The sequence below is a fragment of the Rhipicephalus microplus genome, chromosome X (assembly GCF_043290135.1).
Source record: "Rhipicephalus microplus isolate Deutch F79 chromosome X, USDA_Rmic, whole genome shotgun sequence".
Taxonomy (NCBI): Eukaryota; Metazoa; Arthropoda; class Arachnida; order Ixodida; family Ixodidae; genus Rhipicephalus; species Rhipicephalus microplus.
The window spans coordinates 46557542-46580400 of NC_134710.1; the positions used below are offsets into that span (position 1 = coordinate 46557542).

Consider the following 22859-nt stretch of genomic DNA (forward strand, 5'->3'; position numbering starts at 1 on the left):
TACATGCAGAACTTTGAATCAAGTTGCGAGGATGTTGCATGCCATAACAAGGATATAATTATGAGGCATGTTGTAGTAGGTGACTCCAGAATAATTTTTGCCGTCTGGAGGTTCCTTTACATGCACCTAAGTAAAAGTTCGTGGGTCTTTATGCATTTCACCGCCATCGAAATGCTGCCTCCGTGGCTGGGAATTAAACTCTCGTCTTCAACTTGAGCAGCGCAGCACCCGAGTCACTTGGCTTTCGCTGCGAATCTCGTGGGATGAATTCCGACCTCTGCAACATGAACCCATTTCAACACACGTGCAGTTACCTTTCTCCCCTAATTGATGCCACTAGATATCAGCGTGGAAAAGAAAAAGTGCAGCCTGTTAACAAACAGGCTCAGTTAGCTGCATTTGTTACCTTTGCAGCTTGTTAGGTTCTTCACAGGCTGGCAAACTATTGTAGCTTACTGTATATGAATGAACAGCAAGATAGAGTACCTAGTGTAGTGGTAGCTACGAAGTGGTACAAAGTGGCAGGAGTGTTACAGGAACTAGGTACTTGATAATTCGTTAATGTCCAAAGCTAACATATTTTTCAGTTGGAATCAGCACTTGAAGTGCTTTGAACAGACTAGTAGTGCTTTGAACAGTAGTCTAGTGGCTGAACAGTAGACTGAAGTGCTTTGAACAGTAGTCTAGTGGCTAAGGTACTCGGCTGCTGACCCGCAGGTCGTGGGATCGAATCCCGGCTGCGGCGGCTGCATTTCTAATGGAGGCGGAAATGTTGTAGGCCTGTGTGCTCAGATTTGGGTGCACATTAAAGAACCTCAGGTGGTTGAAATTTCTGGAGCCCTCCACTACGGTGTATATTATAATCATATGGTGGTTTTGGGACTTTAAACACCACATAATAATCATCAATCAAGAGACATGGTGAAAGGTATTTAATGCATTTCCTGTCTTGTTTACATGTAAGCATTGATGAGAAACATCCCTCTAAGCTGAACTATATCATACAGTACACATTACAAGCAGTGCCAACTTTAGTCCCCAGTAATAGGCAGCATTTTTTATTTTCATATTTTATCTACCATAGACTTTTTGGATAGTATATGCCCATAAATCATTCAGGGCTCTCCTTGGGTGTGTTTAATTTCACTTTCACAATGATGCACAGCCATTATATTCAAGCTGTTGCACATAAAGAATCTTACCCTTGTATGTCAAACTTATGACAACAGATAATGTTCTAATCATTGCATGTAAACTGAAAGTTTTTCATGCAATGTTTGAGTGATTGAGGCATTTTGTGAGCTCAAGATGTTCATTGCATTTGCGATTTTAATTGAGGTTTTTGTGTTGCAGATGGTGTCTGAGCAATTCCCATTCCTTGAGCATCCTTGATGGCATTAGTAATTGTGCTTATTATGCCGAATGTGTGCAGGAGCCTCCACTGAAGCTGTACTACAGGCCTAAGGTGGAGTTGTGACAGCAAGAACTGCGATGCAAGTCTAAGGTCTTAGTAGGTGCCACTGGACTATGAGCTTGGGGAGAAACAAAATGGAAGCTCTGGTTGCAAAGTCTGATGTCACTAATTAGTGCCGGGAAGCTCTGGTTGCAAAGTCTGATGTCACTAGTTAGTGCCAGGAAGCTCTGGTTGCAAAGTCTTGATGTCACTAATTAGTGCCGAGTTGGTATTAAAGTTGGAATTTGGCACCTACTGACTGTAGGCTGCTTTACAGGTCAAAGCCTTTTCACAGTTTGCCGGGGCTGGTCTTGGCAAGTAGTCCGAGCTGTATTAATGAAGCCTCCCATTGTACATAAGTCATGATCATGCCTGTAAATACTGTATTATCCCACCGATGCTGGCCATGAAATTCTGCATATGTTCAGGTTGCTTGTTCTAGAGATGAAATTACTAGGCTCTAATGACGTTTCTAGAAGCAAACAGGGTGAAAGCGTGCTGTATCAGCTCATGTAACTTAAAGAAAAGTGGCCCTTACATACCTGCCAGCTCTTCCGATTTTTCTGTAAAATGTGCAAATTTCGACCGACGTTACGATTTTACCTAGACTAACTACGGTGCATTGCCGTAGGTAGTCGTTTAGGACCCCACCCTCTTGTTTTTCGCGATGTTTTTTTTTTCTTTTCTTTTAGTGCCGAAAATGGGGAAAAATAATTCGGCGCGTCGATTTGATTTATGGCAGATAAACATGAATATGCTTCTTGCTAAAGCAAAATCCATCCCAGCTATAAATTTAAAAAAGTCTGTATCCCGCTCCGCCCCCTTCCCCGCTTGAGGGTTTTACTAATTTCTCTGTTGCCAGGTTGACAGGTATGCTCTTATTTCAATTGGACCGTAAGTACTGCTTTGCCTGCTGCACTTTATTCACTGTAGCAGGCAGCAGATTACCTGCAAAAGAAGGAAGTGACCAGCCATCTCGGTTTATTCAGGCCTCTGCACTTGCTGCAGATTATATACAAGCTAGAGCATGTGGGCCCCCTATGCACTCATTTGTGCTCTTTAGTGGAGGAGACTTGCTAAGCCACTGTTCTAATCACTTGTGATGTAGCCGCAAATTGGTTCGCACAATTTACAAGCATTGTTCGCACAATTGTTGAGATGAGGTTATTTTTGTTTTCGTATCTTTTGGTGTCTTTTGTTTTGGTGTCATTGCTAAATGATGGAGAGCCACCTTTCACAGCCAATCGAGACCCTGTGAATGTTGGCTCAGCATTTCCATTCCAGCAGCTCTTCTCCTAACCTAAGGTGTGCTCATCGTATGTCTTAGGTGAGCACACCCTGGATATGATAGGTGCTTGGTTTTTCACATCTCCAATTAACAGATGACCACAGCCACCCTTTTCATTCTGTACTGAAGGTTTCATGTTCAGTGGTCAGTTTCAAAGCTGGGTCCTCTTGCACAGCAGTATAGTGTTCTGCCCACCAAACTACTGATGCATGACTTGACAGAACTACAATCTTACCCATGTGCCATTTTCTCCCAATATATCCTCATAGAGGCTGTTGCTTTCACTTGCTGTGTAAAATTGTAATGCCTTTCAGATCGGTCTACTTTAGCCCAGAGGGATACCATCAGCTTGTGTGTTTTTATGCCCATGGTGATGAGCTGTGCTCTGTGCTCCAAGTGGTACAGGTGTTCCTTCAATCGCAGCCTCTCTGCTGTGCTTAAAACTTTCCCACTTAATAATAATGAACCATTTGTAGATCAGTGTTTCAGTGATATCAGGAATTATTTCTCTTCATTGCTCCTATATTTTGTTTTAAAAAAGGGCTTTATGGCATAGTAAACAAATCAAAAAGGTTTCAAATGTGAACGGTGACCCCTCAGCTTGGAAAAAATCTAGTCATCTCATGTAAGTGTAGGTACGTTTCTTCCACTTTTTGAAGCCGTCTTACAGGCAACTATGGAGGCCATGCAATTTGAGCACCGGCTCATGGCTCTGTCAAGAGGCTTGTCAGCTCTACAATAGGTGTTGTGAATCAGCGTCTTTTGCCTAGGTTGTACACTTGGGGATATAGTGTTGTCCTTCGCAGATTTTTGATGTGAGGTCAACGAAGAAGTGAGGGCCATGTCACCCAATATCCTTTTTGGGGAAACTTTTTACACAGCAAACAACGTAATTAGTTCAGCGATGTGCAAGTGTAGGGCATTTTTTTTTCTTGGGAAGATGTGTTATTCTTTACACTGGAGGTTTTATTAGCTAACTATTCAACTGACATGATGCTGTGGAAGCTCGTGTTGCAGTCGTAAAACTGGTCACTAAGAAATTATGTATCAGTCTGCTACTGATTACTTTAGTGAGTCCCAGCTGTGGAAGGGAAGTACATGCTAACCAAAACTTTCAAGCATGTTTGATGGATGGTCCACGTTAATGTTCATTCCCACGTGTAGAAGCTCTAAAATTTTTGCGGTTTGTCGCATAAGGTTGCACAAGTACTAATGCATTGTGTTGCAGTGGACTAAGGAGACACATGTATTCATGGCTCTTCTCAATAGTGTCGAAGAAACCACCAAGAAGGACTTGCTATTGAGTTTATAGTTTCCCTTAAGTCGTTTTTTTCTTAGAGCACTGCTAAAAGTACTTTTTCAAATTGGGCATGTGTAACAATAAGTTTCACCAGTTCGAATATTATTTTCACCAGCACCTGTCACTTGGAGATGTGGTTGCTGTGTAGTTTAGAGGGAACTAAGCACAATATGGTTAGCGACACATTTTGATTTTACATGAAAATAAGTTATGCTGATTGGTTACTACCACTTATTGTGATATTGTGTGTAGCATATTTGTGACCCACTGGAAAGGTTCAAAGCACTTGTTGCAATACATTAAAACTTGAGAAAAGGGCATATTGATGGAAAGGTCACTGAAGGCACAGTGGAACTAAACACATGATCATCTGAGTTGCGAGGGGTCTTATTAGGTATGGTCCTATTGACGGCATGTGTTGTAGCAAAGTGTGGCAAAACACTGTGAAGAACCAGCTCTAATCATTTTGCAATGCAAGTACTTGCAACTTTTGACAATGTGTACAGGGAAGGTCAAAAGTTTCCAGGCCGCCCCGCCGCGGTGGTCTAGTGGCTAAGGTACTCGGCTGCTGACCCGCAGGTCGCGGGATCGAATCCCGGCTGCGGCAGCTGCATTTCTGATGGAGGCGGAAATGTTGTAGGCCTGTGTACTCAGATTTGGGTGCACGTTAAAGAACCCGAGGTGGTCGAAATTTCCGAAGCCCTCCACTACGGCGTCTCTCATAATCATATAGTGGTTTTGGGACGTTAAACCCCATATATCAATCAAAAGTTCCCAGGCCAGTTCCCAAATCCCATTTATTTCTATGGAAGCGTGGTCTCGAAACTTTTTACCTAGACTGTGCATATTCCTTAGCTATCTTGCGCTTATTTTGGTTAGCTTCAATTGCTGGCACTATGATACTGTCACTGCAGGTAATACTTCTAGAAAGCAGTGGTTTATTTGTGTTATTTGAAAGGTGATATTGGTGGGCATGTTTTGATAAAATGTGCAAGACCTTTTTATAACTTCTTTAGGAGTTTTCTTTAAACAGTTCTACTATTTAATGTGTATGTCTGTGTAAAGGGATATCTACGATATCATTTGCACGTCCGGGTATTGTTTAATGTGTGTCTATATTGTTCATTACCTTTAAGTGTGGTCATACCTGGGGAAGTTCGAATGTAGAGTTACACTCATGCCATTTGTTAATGTAATGGAAACAGGTATGCAGTTATCACATGAAAAAATGTTCTCCTATTTATACACATTCATGCCCAACTAGCATACCAGGTAGTTATTTCTTGCACAGTTCAGTGGTATTTTCTTGGCTTATGAGCAAAATTGATGGCAAGCTACAAAAGCGAAGTTCCACATTGCACAGAGCAATGGCACGCTTTGTTTTGGTGATATTGAAATATCTTCTACTAATTACATGCCAGAAGAGCACTGAGGAGGGAAAAGTGAGCTTTGGACGTACTCAAGAATTGAAATTGCTGAGGAGTAACCTCATTAGCATAACTTGTAGTGTATTGTATCAGTAGTTGAAAGATTGTCAGCTTGTCTCCCACTGCTTGCTGATTCTTTCTTCTTCTGCTTTCACTCCCTCTATCTTATAATTTCTAAACCTGCAAGTCTTTTTCTTGAGGTTTTCGTTGGCTTGAAGTGGTTAGCACACAAAAGCTGGCCTTTTTATTAATTGTTCACCTTCTTTAAGGTAGTTTTCAAGCGACTATGCTTTTTCTCACACTTGGTTCATGTCTAGAGTAGCAGCTCATCTTTGTGCTCAAGAGGCCCTGTTAAAAATTTTTTTGGAAAGGTCAAATTATTTCTGGTAGTTCATAAATTAAATTTCAGCGATATCTCTTGTCACCTCAGTCATACTTCTTGTATATTTCAGTTTTTACGTTGGTCGTATTGGAAAAACTTTTTAAGCACATGTGTCGAAGAGCACCATGATAATTTGCAGGCAAAGGGAGCCTGAGTAACAATGAAGGCGAAATGGAGGGCAGCTCCATTTGCATTGGGTGGAACAAGGTCCTTTAATACTTATTTTAGTCACAAAATTTTGCCGTTATGTTATGGGGCAGCTTCATGCGCTTCACAAAGTTGCCATAATGTGACACCACGTCTACAGGCTGATACGCTTGTGCGGTGTGACACGAACTGATGGTTTTTGTTTTCTGTGCATCTGCTGCGTTACTTTATTTAGACAGCTGAAGTATGTGTGATACGTCTTTGCCGAAAGCTTGTTGCGTGCCATTGGGTACTTTTGTATGCTAGAGAACCACCAAAAGGCATGTTTAATTTGCCGAGTGAACAAGGAGCAGCACAAGATATAAAAGTAAGCCCTATGGCTGCTAGACAGTAGGGATTCCAATTTTGAATCGATTCGCATGTGTATGCACACAAAACGCATTGATGTCTCAGACATAAACATTGTATAACGATTCCGATTTCAATGGCCCAAATCTAGTTCAGAAGTGGCATCGCACCGGTAAAAAATTTGTAGCTGCCCAAGTGCATCAGTTTCATTTTTTTTCTCATTAGATGTAGCCACTCTACAGAAGCAGTCTTTGCAGTAATGATTTCTTGACCTCACAGTTTAACAGAAAACTCGACAGCCCTGCTGGGCAAACAGTCTGCTCTCTTTGCAGTCATTAAGTTGCGACTTCTTATGGGTAAATGTGTGTACAACAGCCAAGATGTTTGCCTCTCTCTATGAGTGGCACTGCTGTGGCATTGTTGTGAGTGAAGAGCACTTAATTTTAAACAAATAATAAAAAAACCATGCCAGGCCTATCACGTGTTGTTTGTTATCAGCTGCGCCTACTGATGGAGACAGTCGGTGCAGCTTTTCACTCTGGGAGGAAAAAAGAAAGCAAAGATATGACTGTGTATATTTTTATTTTATTTAAGGCATTTGGTGTCATAAATAGATGTGAAGTCTCCCAGTCCACCATGCGAGGACTGGGAGACTGGTCATGCGACGTTTTGCTCAGGTCTTGCGGTCTTGTCAAATCGCACAAAGAGTCTCGACTCATGAGACACGTAGGGCCTTAGAGTCCATTCCTCTGAGGTGCCTCAAATTAGCTGAAGAGATAGTCAAGGGCAAGCATAAGCATGCTGCCTCTCAATTTGTGTTGGAAGTACAGTAAGGCCAAGATGAATAACTGGTGCTGTAGGTGTCCTGTGCAATAGATGGTGTTTCGTAAATGTGTATTGTGTAAAATTGTTGCTTTCTTTAAGTACAGGTGATGAGTGAGTGTCTCCACATGATGTTACCTTTACGTTTATTTTGGAAGCAAGGTGTGGTTGGCAGTTGAGCCAAGAGAATGATGCCTGTTTCCATTCTTGACACAATGCAGAGAAGTTGGCTTACCAGAAACAGGATGTGCCTTGACTATGTGCTTGCCAATCTAGGCTTGGCTGTAACTTTTAATGTGGTTTGTAAATGTATATCCCTAGTATATAGTTTTAAAAACCACCTTGTTCATTCAAGCATTTTGTGTGTGTTGTTGCTTGATGCTCAATTTAGTCTAGGTCACTTAATTTATTTGCAATTTGTGTTCTAGAATGAGTACTACAATTTATATTGAAGTTGTTGAAGAGTATACAGTTGCACTGAAGAGAGAGAAATCTTAGGTGTGGCTGTAGGGCCAGTACGCTATGTTGAAGGCATGAGGGTGTGTGCATCAGAGCGGGGTATTTTATTTGTAACATAATTCTAGTATTGGTGTTGCATTCTGAAGCATTGTCAATCTGTGACAGAAGCTGTAGGAGTTGCCTCTATCTAAAAAAACGGGAGCATTTTTTGTAGCAGGAAATCTGTAATGATTAAAGTTATACTACCTTTAATTTCCTGAACTTGAGTTTACAGTGGCTTCCTGATTAAAATTAAATGTTGAGGTACTTTGAACTTGGGTACTTGAGACATTGCCAGTGCTTGAGGTTGAAAAAAGTAAGTTTTGATGTAGGTGAGAAGGTACTTTTTTTTCTCCGCTGTTGTCTTTGTCTTGTTCGAGAGTTCATTTATTGAAAAGCATTTTTTCGTATCATAAGCACTATTTAGTAGGCAGCTATAGGTATTGTATGAGTGAGTAACTGTACGTCATCCAAGCATTGCCCCATATAATACAAGTTTAATGACTAAGTGTTTATAGAAATGTAAATTTATTTTACCTTTGAGTCGTATTTAGATAATTCCTGGAGGGGAGAATACGCCTCAAAAGTGAATTCAAAAACCCGCCTTCTTACTGCTAGTAAAATACCATTTTAATATGTATAATTTGTTGGTACATAGAGTGCTTGATGTTTGCCTTTGTGTTGCACATTTTTTTTTTAGAAATATCAACATCTAGGCACCATTTAGCAGAGATCAAATCATCAATACTATTCTCGTCAGGTTATTTTCATCAGGAAGAGCTATCTATTAAGTCAGAATTAGCCTATTTCTATGTTGAAGTCTATGGTAAAACTTTTTTGTGTCTCGCGTATCTTTCGACAAAGCAAAGATTCTGTACCGTGACCACAATGGAAGACAAGGCTAGATCCTAAAAAGAAGTATGTGTAATGGTAGGACTCGGTCAGAAAGCCCAATGCTTTACCCAGTTGGCCACTGGTGCACTTGTGTCTCTCATGCTGTTGGCAAAATAGTGCATTGAATTTATCGTTGCATACATCATAGTTGACAAACAGCATTTTCTGAAGAGCAAGAAAATGTGGGCGCACACTCGTGTTTATATTGACACAGCTCGACCATCGCAGAAGACGCGTACCACAATTCACGTTCGTAAAAGCCGTCAAGCAAGTAGCAAGAAAGCCGCGCCATGGAACACCGTCCTGCACGCGCCACGATGCTACGCCATGGGACTGGCACGAGACTCGAGGGGCAGAAGAAGAGACCGACGAAGTTAGAGTCAGCGGGCACAGACATTTTTTTGGCTGACCATTTTTAGCTTCGAGTTTACGGGCACAAGTTTGCCCTAAATAAAGAGTTTATATAGTACCAGGTGCTATACTTATTCGTAACAATCTGGTGGAGGTGCTGGGTATGATTCCAAGCCCACCACAGGCAAGGAGAAGCCCAGATCCCAGAAGATTAGAGCCAGCAGAATTGACACCTGTGCACCAACGCACGAGTCGCCGACTACGTGGTGAGCAGCCCGAGTTTGGCCCCCTAATTGACTCGTCAAGACCTGTCGAGACCTCAAGCACAAGCGTCACTGCGATGGCCACCCAGTCGATGCCATCTCCATCTCACCTCATCGTGGATTCGCCACGTACACCAGAGGTCTTCCACGGTGAGACCTTTGAAGACGCCGAGGACTGGCTTGAAGGCTTCGAGCGCGTTGCACGTTTGAATGGTTGGGACGAAGCCCGAAAACTTCGTTACGTTTACGTCGCCCTGCAAGATTCGGCACGTACGTGGTTTGAGAACCACGAAGCGTCCTTGCTGTCATGGGACGACTTCCGACGAGAGCTAATCGCAACCTATCCGAACGCGGACCGCAAAGAGAAGGCAGAGGCTGCTCTTCAGGCGAGGAACCAGCGGAATAACGAGAGCGTGGCCATGTACATAGAAGACATGTCACGGCTCTTCCGCCGAGCCGACCAAAACATGGCCGAGGAGAAGTTGCGGCACCTAATGCGCGGAGTAAAGGAAGAAATTTTTGCAGGCCTGGTGCGTAATCCACCGCGAACTGTGACGGAGTTCCGGTCCGAGGCAACGACCATGGAAAGGACACTACAACAACGTGCGCGACTGTACAACAGAGGCTTCAGCGTCTCTTCAGTCAGGGCGGAGTCAACAACCCTCCCCACCAACGTTGACGTCCTCCGGGAAATGGTGAGGGCTATTGTTAAGGAGGAGCTCCAGAAACTGCAACTTCCTCAAAGTCCTTCAGCGATGCCCTCAATCGCGGACGTTGTGCGTGAAGAAGTGCGGCAAGCAATTATTCAACCGCAGCCTCAGGTGCCACACTACACGCAACCGGAACCTCAGCCACAGCTGTCGTACGCGCAAGTCGTACGGTAAGACATGAGACGCCCGAGCTTTGCACAAGCTCCCGTTATGCCACCGACCTTTCCTCGCAGTACTGCAGCGCCGATGCCCGAAGCAAGACCCCGCAAAAGTGATGTATGGCGCACGGCAGACCGGCGGCCCCTCTGCTACCACTGTGGGGAGGCAGGTCATCTTTATCGGACATGCCACTACCGTCAGGTCGGGCTACGTGGCTTCCCAGTGAATGCGCCCTGCCCTCGTAACGGTGAGCGCCCTTACGAAATCGAAGAATATTTATCTTCGCGCTATGCCTATCCAAACACTCAGCGACATGAATCGCGGTCGATTGCACCAATGCGCAATAGGTCGCCGAGTCCACACCCATCATCTACTTTCCCGAGGCGTCGTTCACCAAGCCCGCGACGGGAAAACTAGAACCGGCGACCTGTGGAGGCAGGGCCGTTGATTTTCGAAAAACTGAAAACCCTCCATCGCTAACCGGATCAGACAACGACACTGACACAACGACGGACAAGCGCAGTAATGGTGACGTGACATCCGAGCTACAAGTCAGAATAGACGACGTCGAAACCATAGCGTTAATAGACACAGGTGCAGATTACTCAGTAATAAGTAGCATGCTCGCAAAGAAGCTGAAGAAAGTGCTCACTCATTGGACCGGATCGCAGATACGCACCGCCGGCGGGCACTTAGTCAGCCCCGTAGGATTGTGCACAGCGAGAGTGGGAATAAGAGGCCATGTGTACGTCTGCAGTTTTATTGTTCTCCCTGAATGTTCCCGTGAGGCAATTCTGGGCATGGACTTTCTGCAAGCAAACAGTGCCATCATCGACTTTCAGAAATCCCAAGTTTCTTTCTCTACAGAGAACGCTGTTGCCGTGTGTCATGCGGAGCAACCAATTGTTTCGTCTCTTCGTATTGTGGATGAAGGTGTGACAGTGCCGCCACGTAGCAGCGTGACAGTTTCTGTGAAAAGCGACGTTTTTCGTGAATATGCCGGACTAGCTGATGGAAATGTCGAACTGCTGCTCACAAAGGGAATACGCGTTGCGAGAGGTCTAGTGAACCTGCGGAACGGATATACTGATGTGCTATTGACTAACTTTACCAACGAGGTACAGCATGTGGCGAAGGGAGCAGCCATAGCATCACTTCATGACTACTTACAAGTCTCAGATGTTTGCACCATAGAAAAAGTACCTACAACGCCCTCAACAGTGGACAGTGTCCTCGAGAAAATAGATATTGACCGAGAGCTTTCATCTCTGCAGAAAGACCAGATTGTGGAGTTGATCAAGGAATTCGCAGAGTGTTTTTCCTCTTCTTCGAAAGTCGAACGTACGCCTGTAGCAAAGCACCGCATTGTAATCGAAGGGCATGTTAGACCAGTATGTCAGCATCCGTACCGAGTAGCTCCAAAAGAAAGGGAGGCGATAAAGAAGCAAGTACAGGAGATGCTCGACGACGATGTCATACAGCCCTCTAAAAGCCCATGGGCATCGCCGGTAGTACTGGTGAAGAAGGACAACACCATGCGGTTCTGTGTTGATTACAGAAAACTCAACCTCGTCACGAAGCGAGACGTGTACCCACTCCCACGAGTCGACGATACGTTGGATAAACTGTGCAATGCTCACTTTTTTTCATCGTTGGATCTAAAGAGCGGGTACTGGCAAATAGAAGTCGACGAACGAGATCGGGAAAAGACGGCGTTTTTGACCCCTGACGGACTCTACGAGTTCAAAGTACTCCCATTTGGTTTGTGTTCTGCTCCCGCTACCTTCCAGAGGATGATGGACACTGTCCTCTCCGGCCTCAAATGGCAGTCATGTCTTGTCTATCTGGATGACGTAGTAATTTTTTCCACTACGTTCGAGCAGCATGTACAGAGATTGAGAACGGTACTGGACGCTATTCGTATGGCTGCGCTTACGATAAAACCCGAAAAGTGCCACTTCGGGTTCCGGGAGCTTCGGTTCCTCGGGCACATTGTCAGTTCTCACGGTGTCCGCCCAGATCCGGATAAGATCACTGCGGTTGAAAATTTCCCAAGGCCAAGAGACAAGAAAGCTATGCGACGTTTCCTTTGGCTTTGTGCCTACTATAGGCGCTTTGTTGAAAATTTCTCCAAGATTGCGGAACCACTGACACGGCTTACGAAGGAAGGTGTGCCATTCATCTGGCACCAAGAGCAAGAAGACGCCTTCTCTGAGTTACGACGGCGTTTGCAGTCACCTCCCATACTTGCTCATTTTGACGAAGATGCCAAAACAGACATTCATACGGACGCCAGCAACGTTGGCCTCGGTGCTATTCTTGTTCAATGGCAGAACGGGGAAGAAAAAGTTATTGCTTATGCAAGCCGCACTCTGTCGAAAGCTGAGTATAATTATTCAGCTACAGAAAAGGAATGTCTCGCAGTTATATGGGCCATCAGTAAGTTCCGTCCATATTTATACGGTAGACCATTCCGAGCCATCAGTGACCATCATTCATTGTGCTGGCTTGCGAACCTCAAGGATCCTTCCGGAAGACTTGCTAGATGGAGCCTACGTCTACAAGAATATGACATCACCGTAGTCTACAAGTCTGGCCACAAACACAATGACGCGGACTGCTTGTCACGAGCACCAATCCAGAACTCGTCTCCTGAGCATGAACAAGACTCCGCATTTCTTGGAGCTGTGAATGTGTCGGAGATGGCTCATGATCAACGAATGGACCCAGAATTACTCCTGCTCATTCAATACTTAGAGGGGCAGCAAGTCGAAGTACCGCGAGTTTTCGTCCGTGGACTACGTTCCTACGTCCTCCGCAACAACGTTCTCTACAAGAGAAACTTTCAACACACTGGTGAAACGTTCCTACTGCTGATACCATCATCACTGCGAGCGGAAATTTTAGAAGCGTGTCATGATGACCCATCGGCAGGTCACTTGGGCATTAGTAGGACTTTGGCAAAAATTCGCCGCAGATATTACTGGCCAAAATTGATGGATTCAGTACAGCATTGCGTAAGATCATGTCGAGAATGCCAAAGACGCAAAGTACCACCCCTAAAACCAGCAGGTCTTTTGAAACCGATAGAGCCACCGAAAGTCCCGTTTGAGCAGGTCGGAATGGATTTGCTAGGACCATTTCCTATGTCATCGTTTGGGAAGCGCTGGATAGTTGTAGCAACCGACTACATGACCCGGTATGCCGAGACGTCATCTCTCACAAAAGGAACGGCAAATGAAGTGGCTCAGTTTTTTGTGACCCAGATAGTGCTGCGACATGGCGCACCTAAAGTTGTTATAACTGACAAAGGAACTGCGTTCACTGCCAGGCTAGTACAGTCTGTCATGAAACTAACGCACACCGACCACAGAAGAACTACCGCATACCATCCGCAAACTAACGGGTTAACTGAAAGGCTGAACAGGACGCTTGCTGACATGATCGCGATGTATGTGGACGTCGAGCATTGGACTTGGGACACCAGATTATCGTATGCTACATTTGCATACAATACCGCAGTACAAGAGACAACCCACTTCACGCCATTTGAACTTGTTTATGGTCGGACAGTAATAACGACATTAGACGCGATGCTGCCTGTCAACAGCACGAATGAAGAGGACCCTGACATAAGCGAATATGTAGAAAGGGCAGAAGAGGCGCGACAACTAGCACGGAACCGCACCATTCAACAGCAGAACGTCGACGCGCACCGTTACAATCTAAGACGAAGGGACGTTCAATACTCCCCTGGAGACCAAGTGTGGGTCTGGACGCCTGTACGCGCACGTGGCCTATCAGAAAAGCTTATGCGGCGCTATTTTGGCCCTTACAGGGTTCTTCGTCAGCTAGGCCCATTAAACTACGAAGTGATCCCTGAAGGTCAAGTATGCACAACACGACACAGGAATCTCCCGGAAGTTGTACATGTACGTATGAAACCGTACTACGACAGGAATTGAACAACGTCGTCTAACACAAGGACAAGTCCTATTGTTTAGAAACTGTCAGCCGGCTCTACGCATCGGGGCGATGCGTGCTAGGAGGGGGACTAATGACACAGCTCGACCATCGCAGAAGACGCGTACCACAATTCGCGTTCGTAAAAGCCGTCAAGCAAGTAGCAAGAAAGCTGCGCCATGGAACGCCGTCCTGCACGCGCCACGATGCTATGCCATGGGACTGGCACGAGACTCGAGGGGCAGAAGAAGAGACCGACGAAGTTAGAGTCAGCGGGCACAGACATTTTTTTGGCTGACCATTTTTAGCTTCGAGTTTACGGGCACAAGTTCGCCCTAAATAAAGAGTTTATATAGTACCAGGTGCTATATTTATTCGTAACAATATTAGGCTATAAAGCCCAAACCACATAAGCGTGAAAATGCACGCGACGAGCGACGCTATGAGCGACGAAACAGGGCGTTCGCGCGACGTGTCGCGTGCTCGTTTTCGCGCGATCGCTCGGTTCTCCCGATTTGGAAGCCGTCGCTCATCGCCCGGAAGTGCTGGGCTCAAGCAGCCAATAGCAAAAAACCGGAAAAGACAAAGACTACGTAGGTGCACGTGACCCTGCCCGAGTCACGTATGCGCAACAAGAAATAACGCAATGTTTATTACGCATGTGCTTATAAAGAGTGCTGCAAGGCAATAAAAAACACTTTCTGTTTCATTACACAACAATATATCTTATTTTTAAATTGCATACCGCTCGCTACGCGGTTTTCTTGGTGCGATAGGACGGCCTCATGCCAGCAACAGTGAAGTTCGCTCGCCGAAGCCGTCGCGTGAATGAGGTTTGCCTGCGCTAGCGACTGATCGCGCGAAGACGGTCTACGTCGCGTCGCTCGTCGCTGTCGCGTGCATTTTCGCGCTTATGTGGTTTGGGCTGAATGCAAAAATGGAATCTTAAAATAATTACTAATATTTCTGCTTACTTTGCTTGCATTATGTTGTATGGCAGCAGGTTGTTTATAAGAGCATTGGTGTACCAGTGTTTCCTGTCATTGCAGTCGGCTCTTTTGAGGTGCAAAGTAGGAGTTCACCAGTTTTCTGATTGCCCGACCTTTTTGGTCCAGTGCTTTCCTGTGGCAGCTGGTAATTGAGCAATATAATACTGGTGTCACACTGGCACTTTTAATTGAGATCAGGGCGATCCGGATGGGTTCTTTTGATCACGATCAACTTTATAACCGACGCTACACGGCCCAAGCTAATCCGGTTCGAGCGAGGGTCAGATGAGATGCCCCAGGGAGCATTTGCGTGCCGTAAAACATACCACTGACAAAACTTGACGTACGGTATACCTATAGAGCCCTTTATCAGCAATGTTATATGTGCAAGAACGGGTCAAACGTCAAAAACTTTGCAGGCCTACTGCGATAGTAATCTCATAAATCTATCGCTCGGTAAAATTTTCTTAGCATTTACCTGTATTGCTGTGCGAGGTTATTAACCTTCGCTTTTTTGTTCTGATGGCCCCGCTCATATCCGTGTAGTCGCAGTGAAGCGTCAATCTCTTTTTACACGCCAGTGTTTCACTTCTGGCGCCTCAAGTCTGTTCCAGGCACTCCTGCCAGCAATCAATTATTGTAAAGATCTCTTCATTCGACCACGAAGTGCGCGTTTGTTGCGACGTAGTCGAAGTGCTTGCAACACTCAATCAGTTTGCTTCTAGGTGCTCTAAGAGCTGTGACGGAGCGAGAGTTGAACTAAGCGCTGAAGGCAACGGTCGACTGCTTGTCGTCTACTTGCTGTCTGCTTCTCCCGTAACTACATGCAGTCGATGCGAATCCTAAAATATGCTTCACTTTAGATATTGTTTTCATTTAAATAGTTTAGAATTTCCTTTTTTATAAACATTTAGATGTTTTAAAGCGTTTCTATCGAACTATGCTTGATTTTCTTGTTTATTATGCTTTCAACAAGCTCGGCTAGGGGGTGCAGACGGCAGCAAAATCGCGATCTCTCAGGCAGATCACGATGCGCGGATCGCGATAGTCTTGATCCAGATCACGCATGATCGTGATTAAGAAAAGTGACCCTGTAGCAGCACCTAATCTAGATCGTGGTTATACCAGATTGACACTGATCGCGATTAAAAGTGCCCGTGTGACATTGGTATAACGTTGGTGCATTGTTTGGAATTGACCCGAGTAGCAACAGTTTGTAAAACATTTTTTTCTGGTAGAATAGAATGAACAATCGTAGTGACCCTGTCCCTGTTATTATAACACAAACGTGTTAGTACAATTAATGCTTTACAGAACTGCAAGCAATGCTAGATAGCCAGCTACTATTTTCACAATATTTTGCATAACGTCAATTGTGGTGTGCGATACCTGCATAATGTTTTTTCTTCCTCGCCACTGGAAATGTCCCAGATGTCTTGCTTATGCTGCACCCTGTAATGCTGATCTACTAGTTCCAAAAGATAAAAAAGGTCATTCTGACCTTGTGGCTTTCGTACTTTGACATCAAACTTCTGCAAATACAGCTCCCTAGATTGTAATGTATATTGTGGCTTTTCTTAGTGACTTCTTTCATCCCTCACAGTTATTACACAACTAAACAGTTGCTTGGATTCGCTGTTAATGTGTGTTTCCATTAAATTTGTTAGTGTCATCTGTTAGTATTTGTGTACATTGTTCTTAGTTTGCAACTTTTTTGCACTTATTCAAACAAGTTTTAGTGACCCAAAATGCCTGTATGAATGATCAGTGCACTTGGTTAAAATATGCATCATGGTACATTGTCATCTCTTCTTTCACTTTTAAAGTGTTTGTTTCAAGTTTCTGGGGTGTACAATTCCAAGTTCAATCATACACTTTTTTATGTGCTCTGGTAATGTTATCTCTGTGTCGAGCAGTGTATAATATGTAAAGTTTCATGAATGTAAAATAAAATTTTGAAATTTCTCGAGCTGAGATTTTTTTGTGCTTGGAAGCTGTCTGCATCAACTTGCTTGAAAAGTAATGTCTTGAAAACTGTTAGTGCAGCACGAAACTAGTGGTTTCGGTGCAGTGGTCAAATCAAGGGCAAAAGTGCAGCCGCATCATTTACCTAGAGCTACTTGCACGAGACGAGAACTCACGGAAGGCTAGCGCTGAAAGGTCCATTTGATTCACCCTGCACTTCCAGAACTAGTTCACGGTGGTGCCGTCTGAGTGTTGTCTTCGTGCAGGTAGGGTGCAGGTGACGTTGCAGCAAGTGCAGCAGCGAAGAGATGGGGAAAAGAATACGAGAGTGCTGATGTCTTGCAAGGCCTATGCTACTCGTTGGCTGTCTCGATGGTTGCGGAGGCTGTGATTCGTGAAAGATGGGGCCGCTTACGTTGCTGGGCATGTGTCTACCGGAAAATTTTTACTTTCCTACTTGTTGCACGTCACTAAAGCAGACACGAACGCAATTGGCTGTGTCGTCTGCTGCAGCTGCAGCCATATTGTGTTGCACGGACTCGGCACTGCCTCACGAGCAGGTGCAGGGAATTGGTGAGCTAGCCTTGCATCACAGCTACGTGAATACTGCGGTGTTGTTGCCGCCTTGTTGAACTTTTGAAACAAATACCGAAGTGCAGGTGAAACTAATTGACCTGAAGTGTCATTGAACTCGTGCAGCATGTACGGCGTCAAATCGAGGACAGACATGCAAGCTGCAGTCGCCAAATTCAGGACCAAAGTGCAACACTCTTGAACTAGTGCAGAAAGTGCAGTCAAATTGAGGAGACCTTTGGATAGGTGTGTTCATGGTACAGCAGATTTCCACTGCAGTGAAACCACATTTACAGAGAAGTTGCATGCGGAGTAATATACACTTATTCGTTGACTTCGAGTACTTCGACAATTTTCCGATAATTTAAAGTTGAATGAAAACGAATTGGAATGCTGTCATAATAGTTCGAACATTCGGACAAGCGTAGTGTCGATGCATCCATCCATATCTCTTACTGTGTGTGCGAGAGAGATAAAGAAAATTGGCCCCGAATCTGCATGTTACACTGCATATGTCGTCGAAAGACGATAATCTTGCGTCTGGAGAGAGTCAGCAAAACGTTTATTTGATGTTCTGCGCAAGAAAATTGTTGAATGCTATTCTGGAGGCGCTGCGTTAGTGCTTCGAGCGTGTATCGGAGGCGAACGAGCGCATCGAGCCACGTTAGACACGAGCGCTATCTGGCAGTTAGAAAACGAAGGAAGGCGTGCGCGCCCGCGGAGAACGATGTGCGCTTGTCTCGGAAATGATAAGGTCTAGAACGCAAAGTGACGGGCAGGTGCCACCACCGTGTCGTCTTAGCAAAGCGTTGGAAGCGCTTACCATAGAGTTTCTCAAAATTAACTAAAGGGCACTCTGGTGCTGCGATCGTTCAGCGACCATGGGAATGTTGGGTAGAACTATAGTGAACTAGAAGTACTCTAGTGGCACGACCGCCAGGCCACGCCGCCTCTCTTGGCGGTCGAAAATACCACGGACCGCCGCTAGGGTTTCTCGTGGCGCTACTGCGCCTTTTCCTAGGCGAGGCGCGGTCACTTGGTGATTCAGCGCGTTAGTTCAGCACGTCTGCCGGTATCCTGCGCATCGCTTTGTCTGCAGCTACTGTACTGCACGTGTACCGGTATACTCTGCTCTGCATTTTCTCGCACGGACCGTTGTGGAGCAACTGTCTTTACCTGTTCAGGTATTCCGTACCAACAAACATGTAGCTCGTGACATGTCGAAGCGGAGGACGGATTCACACTGTTTTGCTCCGGGTTGCCGAAGCGGCTACCCGGGCGCCCCGAAGGCATCGTTGTTTGCAGCTCCTAGAGAAGACGATCTCCGCAGAAAGTGGGAGCGTAACCTCCGGAGGGATGACAAGCCTCTGACCGAAACATCAGCGGTGTGCGAACATCACTTCGAGCCAAGATATATTCTGCGCGAATATGTGCACGTGATAAATGGCTGTGAAGTGCGCACTCCCCGAGGAAAACCGTCATTGGTGCCTGATGCCGTGCCAACGCTTTTGCCAGGTTGTCCAGCGTACCTTTCCGTCGCTGCGCCCAAGCAAAGACCCGAGAGAAGGAAAGCAGCCAAACCTCCTGAAGGCGCAAGCAGAAAACGGCGCAGGCCTGATGCACCTGACGAAGTGTGCGACGGCGGTGAAATGGAAGGCATGGACTTTAATGCTGCCACTAGTGCGCGACTTTCAATTGAAGCTATTCGCACACTTGAAGTTCCTGCAAACTACTGGTGTCGTATAGAAGCAGTTGGCCACTGCGATCTAATATTTGTGACGACAGTGATAAGCAAGCGTACAAAACTGGATATTTTTCATGAAAAAGCTGTGTGCTTTATGTCCACAGAAGGAAAAATTGTAGCCGAAGTCTTCTATCAAGGTGTTTTGTGTCAAGAGAAACCCGTGCAATCCCTTGCTGAGGCCACATCCGTATTGGAAGAAGCTCGAGAAAGCCCTGTCTGCAAGGGAGCAATGTGTAAACAAGAATTCAAGCCGCTTTCCTCTCGGCTGACCGCACATCATCGAGCTGAAGCAAACACTGCTGGACGATCCGTGATCAGCGTACGCTGCTTCGGAAAAGTTTCTTCTGAAGGTAAGTAGACGTAAAGTGCATTAGGATGCCCATAACATTACCACATTGTCTCAGGTATTGAGGGGTGTGATTTTAATGTATGCATTGTTTGTTCATTTGCAGGCTCAAGTTGTGCAGAATGCAAGTCCCTTAGGAAAGCGTTACTGACAAGAAAGTCGTACATTAACTGTCGTGTACACCTGCCTGTAAAGAAAACCCTTTCTTCACGACTTTTGTCGTTTTGAATAGTTTTGAAAAGCTGTTAAACTAGTAAAATTTATTTTGTTATTTTGTATTTTTTTGTACTCTTCCAACCATCACAATAAATAAAAAGATGTTCCTGTTTTCATTTTCGATGCTGAGCACTGTGTCCTTACCATGACCTTCTATGTAATAAGCCAGCACCAAAACTATAGTGGAAGCGCGCCGTAAGCTTGTGATGGTGATGAGCAATCGCTTTGTAGCGAATGTTATTACCGCGTGTGGTAAATATGAATATATATATATATATATATATATTCTTGGCCAAACTATGTATATACAAACCGCTGAGCCACGCAATAACTAACCTAGCAATTTTACGTTTGCATGAGCCAGGAAGCAAACACGCGCGTTAGAATTGACCATAGCTGCAACTCAGAAGGAGCCAGCGACGGCCGGTCAACGCAGCCGAAGCTCCTAGGAAATGGAGCAGTGGCGCCACCTCGCGCCATTCGTGTGAAAGGCTGGCGCCAGAGCCTGGCCGGTCGCATCACTAGAGTACTTCTAGTTCACTATAGGTAGAACACACATTTGCCTAGTCTTCGTACTTGCGGGTGGCGAATTGTACTTGCGGCTTCGTTTATTACTGGTTACGGTTTTGTTTTGAAAGAAAGAACAAACCCTTTTGAACTTGGGGACTTGGTTCAAAATAGTAGGGTTAAAAAAATAAGAATGTGAAGCGCAAACGGTGAACATTTGCTAATTTATGTTTTCGTGAAAAACAGCTCCGAGCCACACGAACACACACGGAGCCAGAAGCAGGCCAGAAGTACGAAAATTAGTCAAATGTGTGTACTACCCATCATTCCCATGCTCGTTGAAGCGCAACTGTCGTACTAACTTTACGAGCCCTACGGTAGTAAAAAGTGTGGTCAGACTGGGCACAAAGCAGACGCATGTCGTAACAGAGCGAGTCAAACTCACCAGGTATCCTGTGTGCTAGCAGCACCGAAATCCGATGGTGAAGCCGTCACCAACGGATTTGTAGAGTTGAAAAATGGAGAGAAAATCTCTATTGTGGGTGCTGTAATGACAAAACAACCAACCGGTGTTACGAAGGGAATGCCAACGCTGCCTGGAAAAGTTGCGGGCAAAAAGCTTACGGTGTTAAGAGATACCGGCAGCTCCACTGTTATCGTGCGGAGAAATTTGGTACGGGAAGGTGAGTTGACAGGCAAAACGAAACCGGTTTGCCTAATTGACAGTACGGTTCGGATGCTTCCCGAAGCAGAAATTGAGGTTGAAACCCCGTACTTCAGCGGGAAGGTTCCGGCTCTATGCACGACGACCCCCCTATACGACCTCGTCATCGGAAACATCGACGGGGTGCGAGGGCCGAATGATCCAGAATGTTTGGGGGAAGACCCGAAGATGGAGCCCCCGCCGACACAGGGACCGCGAGATACAGCAGAGAACAGTCGCGTGAAGGATTTCACTCGAGCCCAAGGTGAAGCCTGGGCGCAAGAGACAGTCAATGAGAACATCATCGTATTGAATGAGTTTACGTGCTGGGCAGCTGGACTTACGTCAGCTCGACCTCAACCGACCGACAGTGTAAAAGTGACGGAGTCGGCCAGCCAGGCCCAATGTCGTGACATGAACACGTGGGTGACAGGATCGGTTCAATGTTATGACCCGTTAACGGTTTCGAAAGTGACAACGATGGCTGAAACGCCGCCTCAGATACCATCGGTGGAAAGGGCTCGCCGGAACAAAACGAGGAAAAACAAGAAGAGATCGAGCGAGCACCGCAAGAAAGGATGCAAGCGCAGCTCGAAGTACACGGGATAGGTGTTGAGGTCGACTCGAAATATGTGTTTGACAGTGCTGAGTGCAATATGTTAAGTTAATGTGGTTGTTGTCCTGTGGCACAACTGTATGTCGTGTGAATCAAAATGTTTGTTGCAGTGATGTGATGTATAGTATTGTACAATTGTTATAATGAGAGAACTTTGTACATTTGTATTGTTTGGAATATATGATGGAGTGTTGTACTCATGCACCTGTGGCTATATTTCATGTGTTGTGAGATTGAATTACAATGTACAATTGTATTGAGTGATCTATTGTGAATGTGACGTGTCATGAGAGACTGACTATGTTACAGTCTCTGAGAGTGTAGGGACTGTTCGCGCTCGTTTGTGTGGTTTTGAATATTATGAGATAATATTCTTAAAGTGGGGGGCAGTGTCACAAAACGAGCGCTCAAAAAAGGGCCCGCCGCCAAATTCTTGTGACGAAGTGCCGAGAGGTCAACGATAAAAAAATTCCGCCAAATCCACGAAGTGAATGATGATGAGTGGGCGAAGCTCCGGAGGTAAACCTGGTAAACCATGAATCCTCTGTACATTTTGCCCACTCGATTTTATTACATCGCTCCCCCTAGCGTACGTCGCCGCACTAAATCGAACGATTGCCTTCAACCAATGACACGCGCCATATGTGACATCATTCCTATTTTATAAGATCTCGCGTCTTTCATCAACTACAAGTACCGCTTTCTAGTTTATAACATCTTGCATCTTTTCATCATCAGCTACAAGTACCACCATCTAGTAAACACTACAAGAACTAAACGAGAGGTGGCTACATACAGGAGACGGTACCGCCATCTAGTGAACACTGCAAGAACTAAACTAGAGGTGGCTACATACAGGGGACGGTACCGCCATCTAGTGAACACTGCAAGAACTAAAGTAGAGGTGGCTACATACAGGCTACAGGGGACGCACAGCCCACGCCCTAAGGAGCTTCGCCCCTAAAAAAGAAAACAAGCATCCAAAGACTCCCCGGGCGCGCGCCTTTCTCCTCTCGGAAGCGTATGTTCGCCGACGAACCTCCTCACCCCACATCGGCGGCCGAGCAAGCTCTGGAGAATTCTAGATGGAAAGGGGCGTGGTGATGCCGGGTTGCGTCATTCGTCGCGGACGGCCTTCGAACCGTCTCGTCCTTTACCCCAGCCTTCGCTGCGCATCGCGCCGACGAAATGACGA

At 45.5% G+C, this 22859-nt stretch overlaps 2 protein-coding genes across 3 annotated transcripts in view; both read left to right on the forward strand.

Annotated features, from left to right (window-relative positions):
• Window positions 1-16963, forward strand: part of l(3)73Ah (polycomb group ring finger 3-like lethal (3) 73Ah) — a 40702-nt gene extending 23739 nt beyond the window's left edge. For both annotated transcript variants that reach the window (XM_037426928.2, XM_075876453.1), the window contains exon 8: window positions 1433-16963. In XM_037426928.2, the coding sequence (XP_037282825.1) occupies window positions 1433-1477 (45 nt within the window). In that variant the 3' untranslated portion in view covers window positions 1478-16963. The remainder of the gene's footprint in view (window positions 1-1432) is intronic.
• Window positions 16964-18492: 1529 nt separating this feature from the next.
• Window positions 18493-20320, forward strand: LOC119176641 (uncharacterized). Its single transcript, XM_037428000.2, has 2 exons — window positions 18493-19626; window positions 19729-20320. Exons 1-2 carry the CDS (start codon window positions 18750-18752, stop codon window positions 19848-19850), a joined length of 999 nt encoding a protein of 332 aa, XP_037283897.1. The 5' UTR covers window positions 18493-18749; the 3' UTR covers window positions 19851-20320.
• The last annotated feature ends 2539 nt before the right edge of the window (window positions 20321-22859 follow it).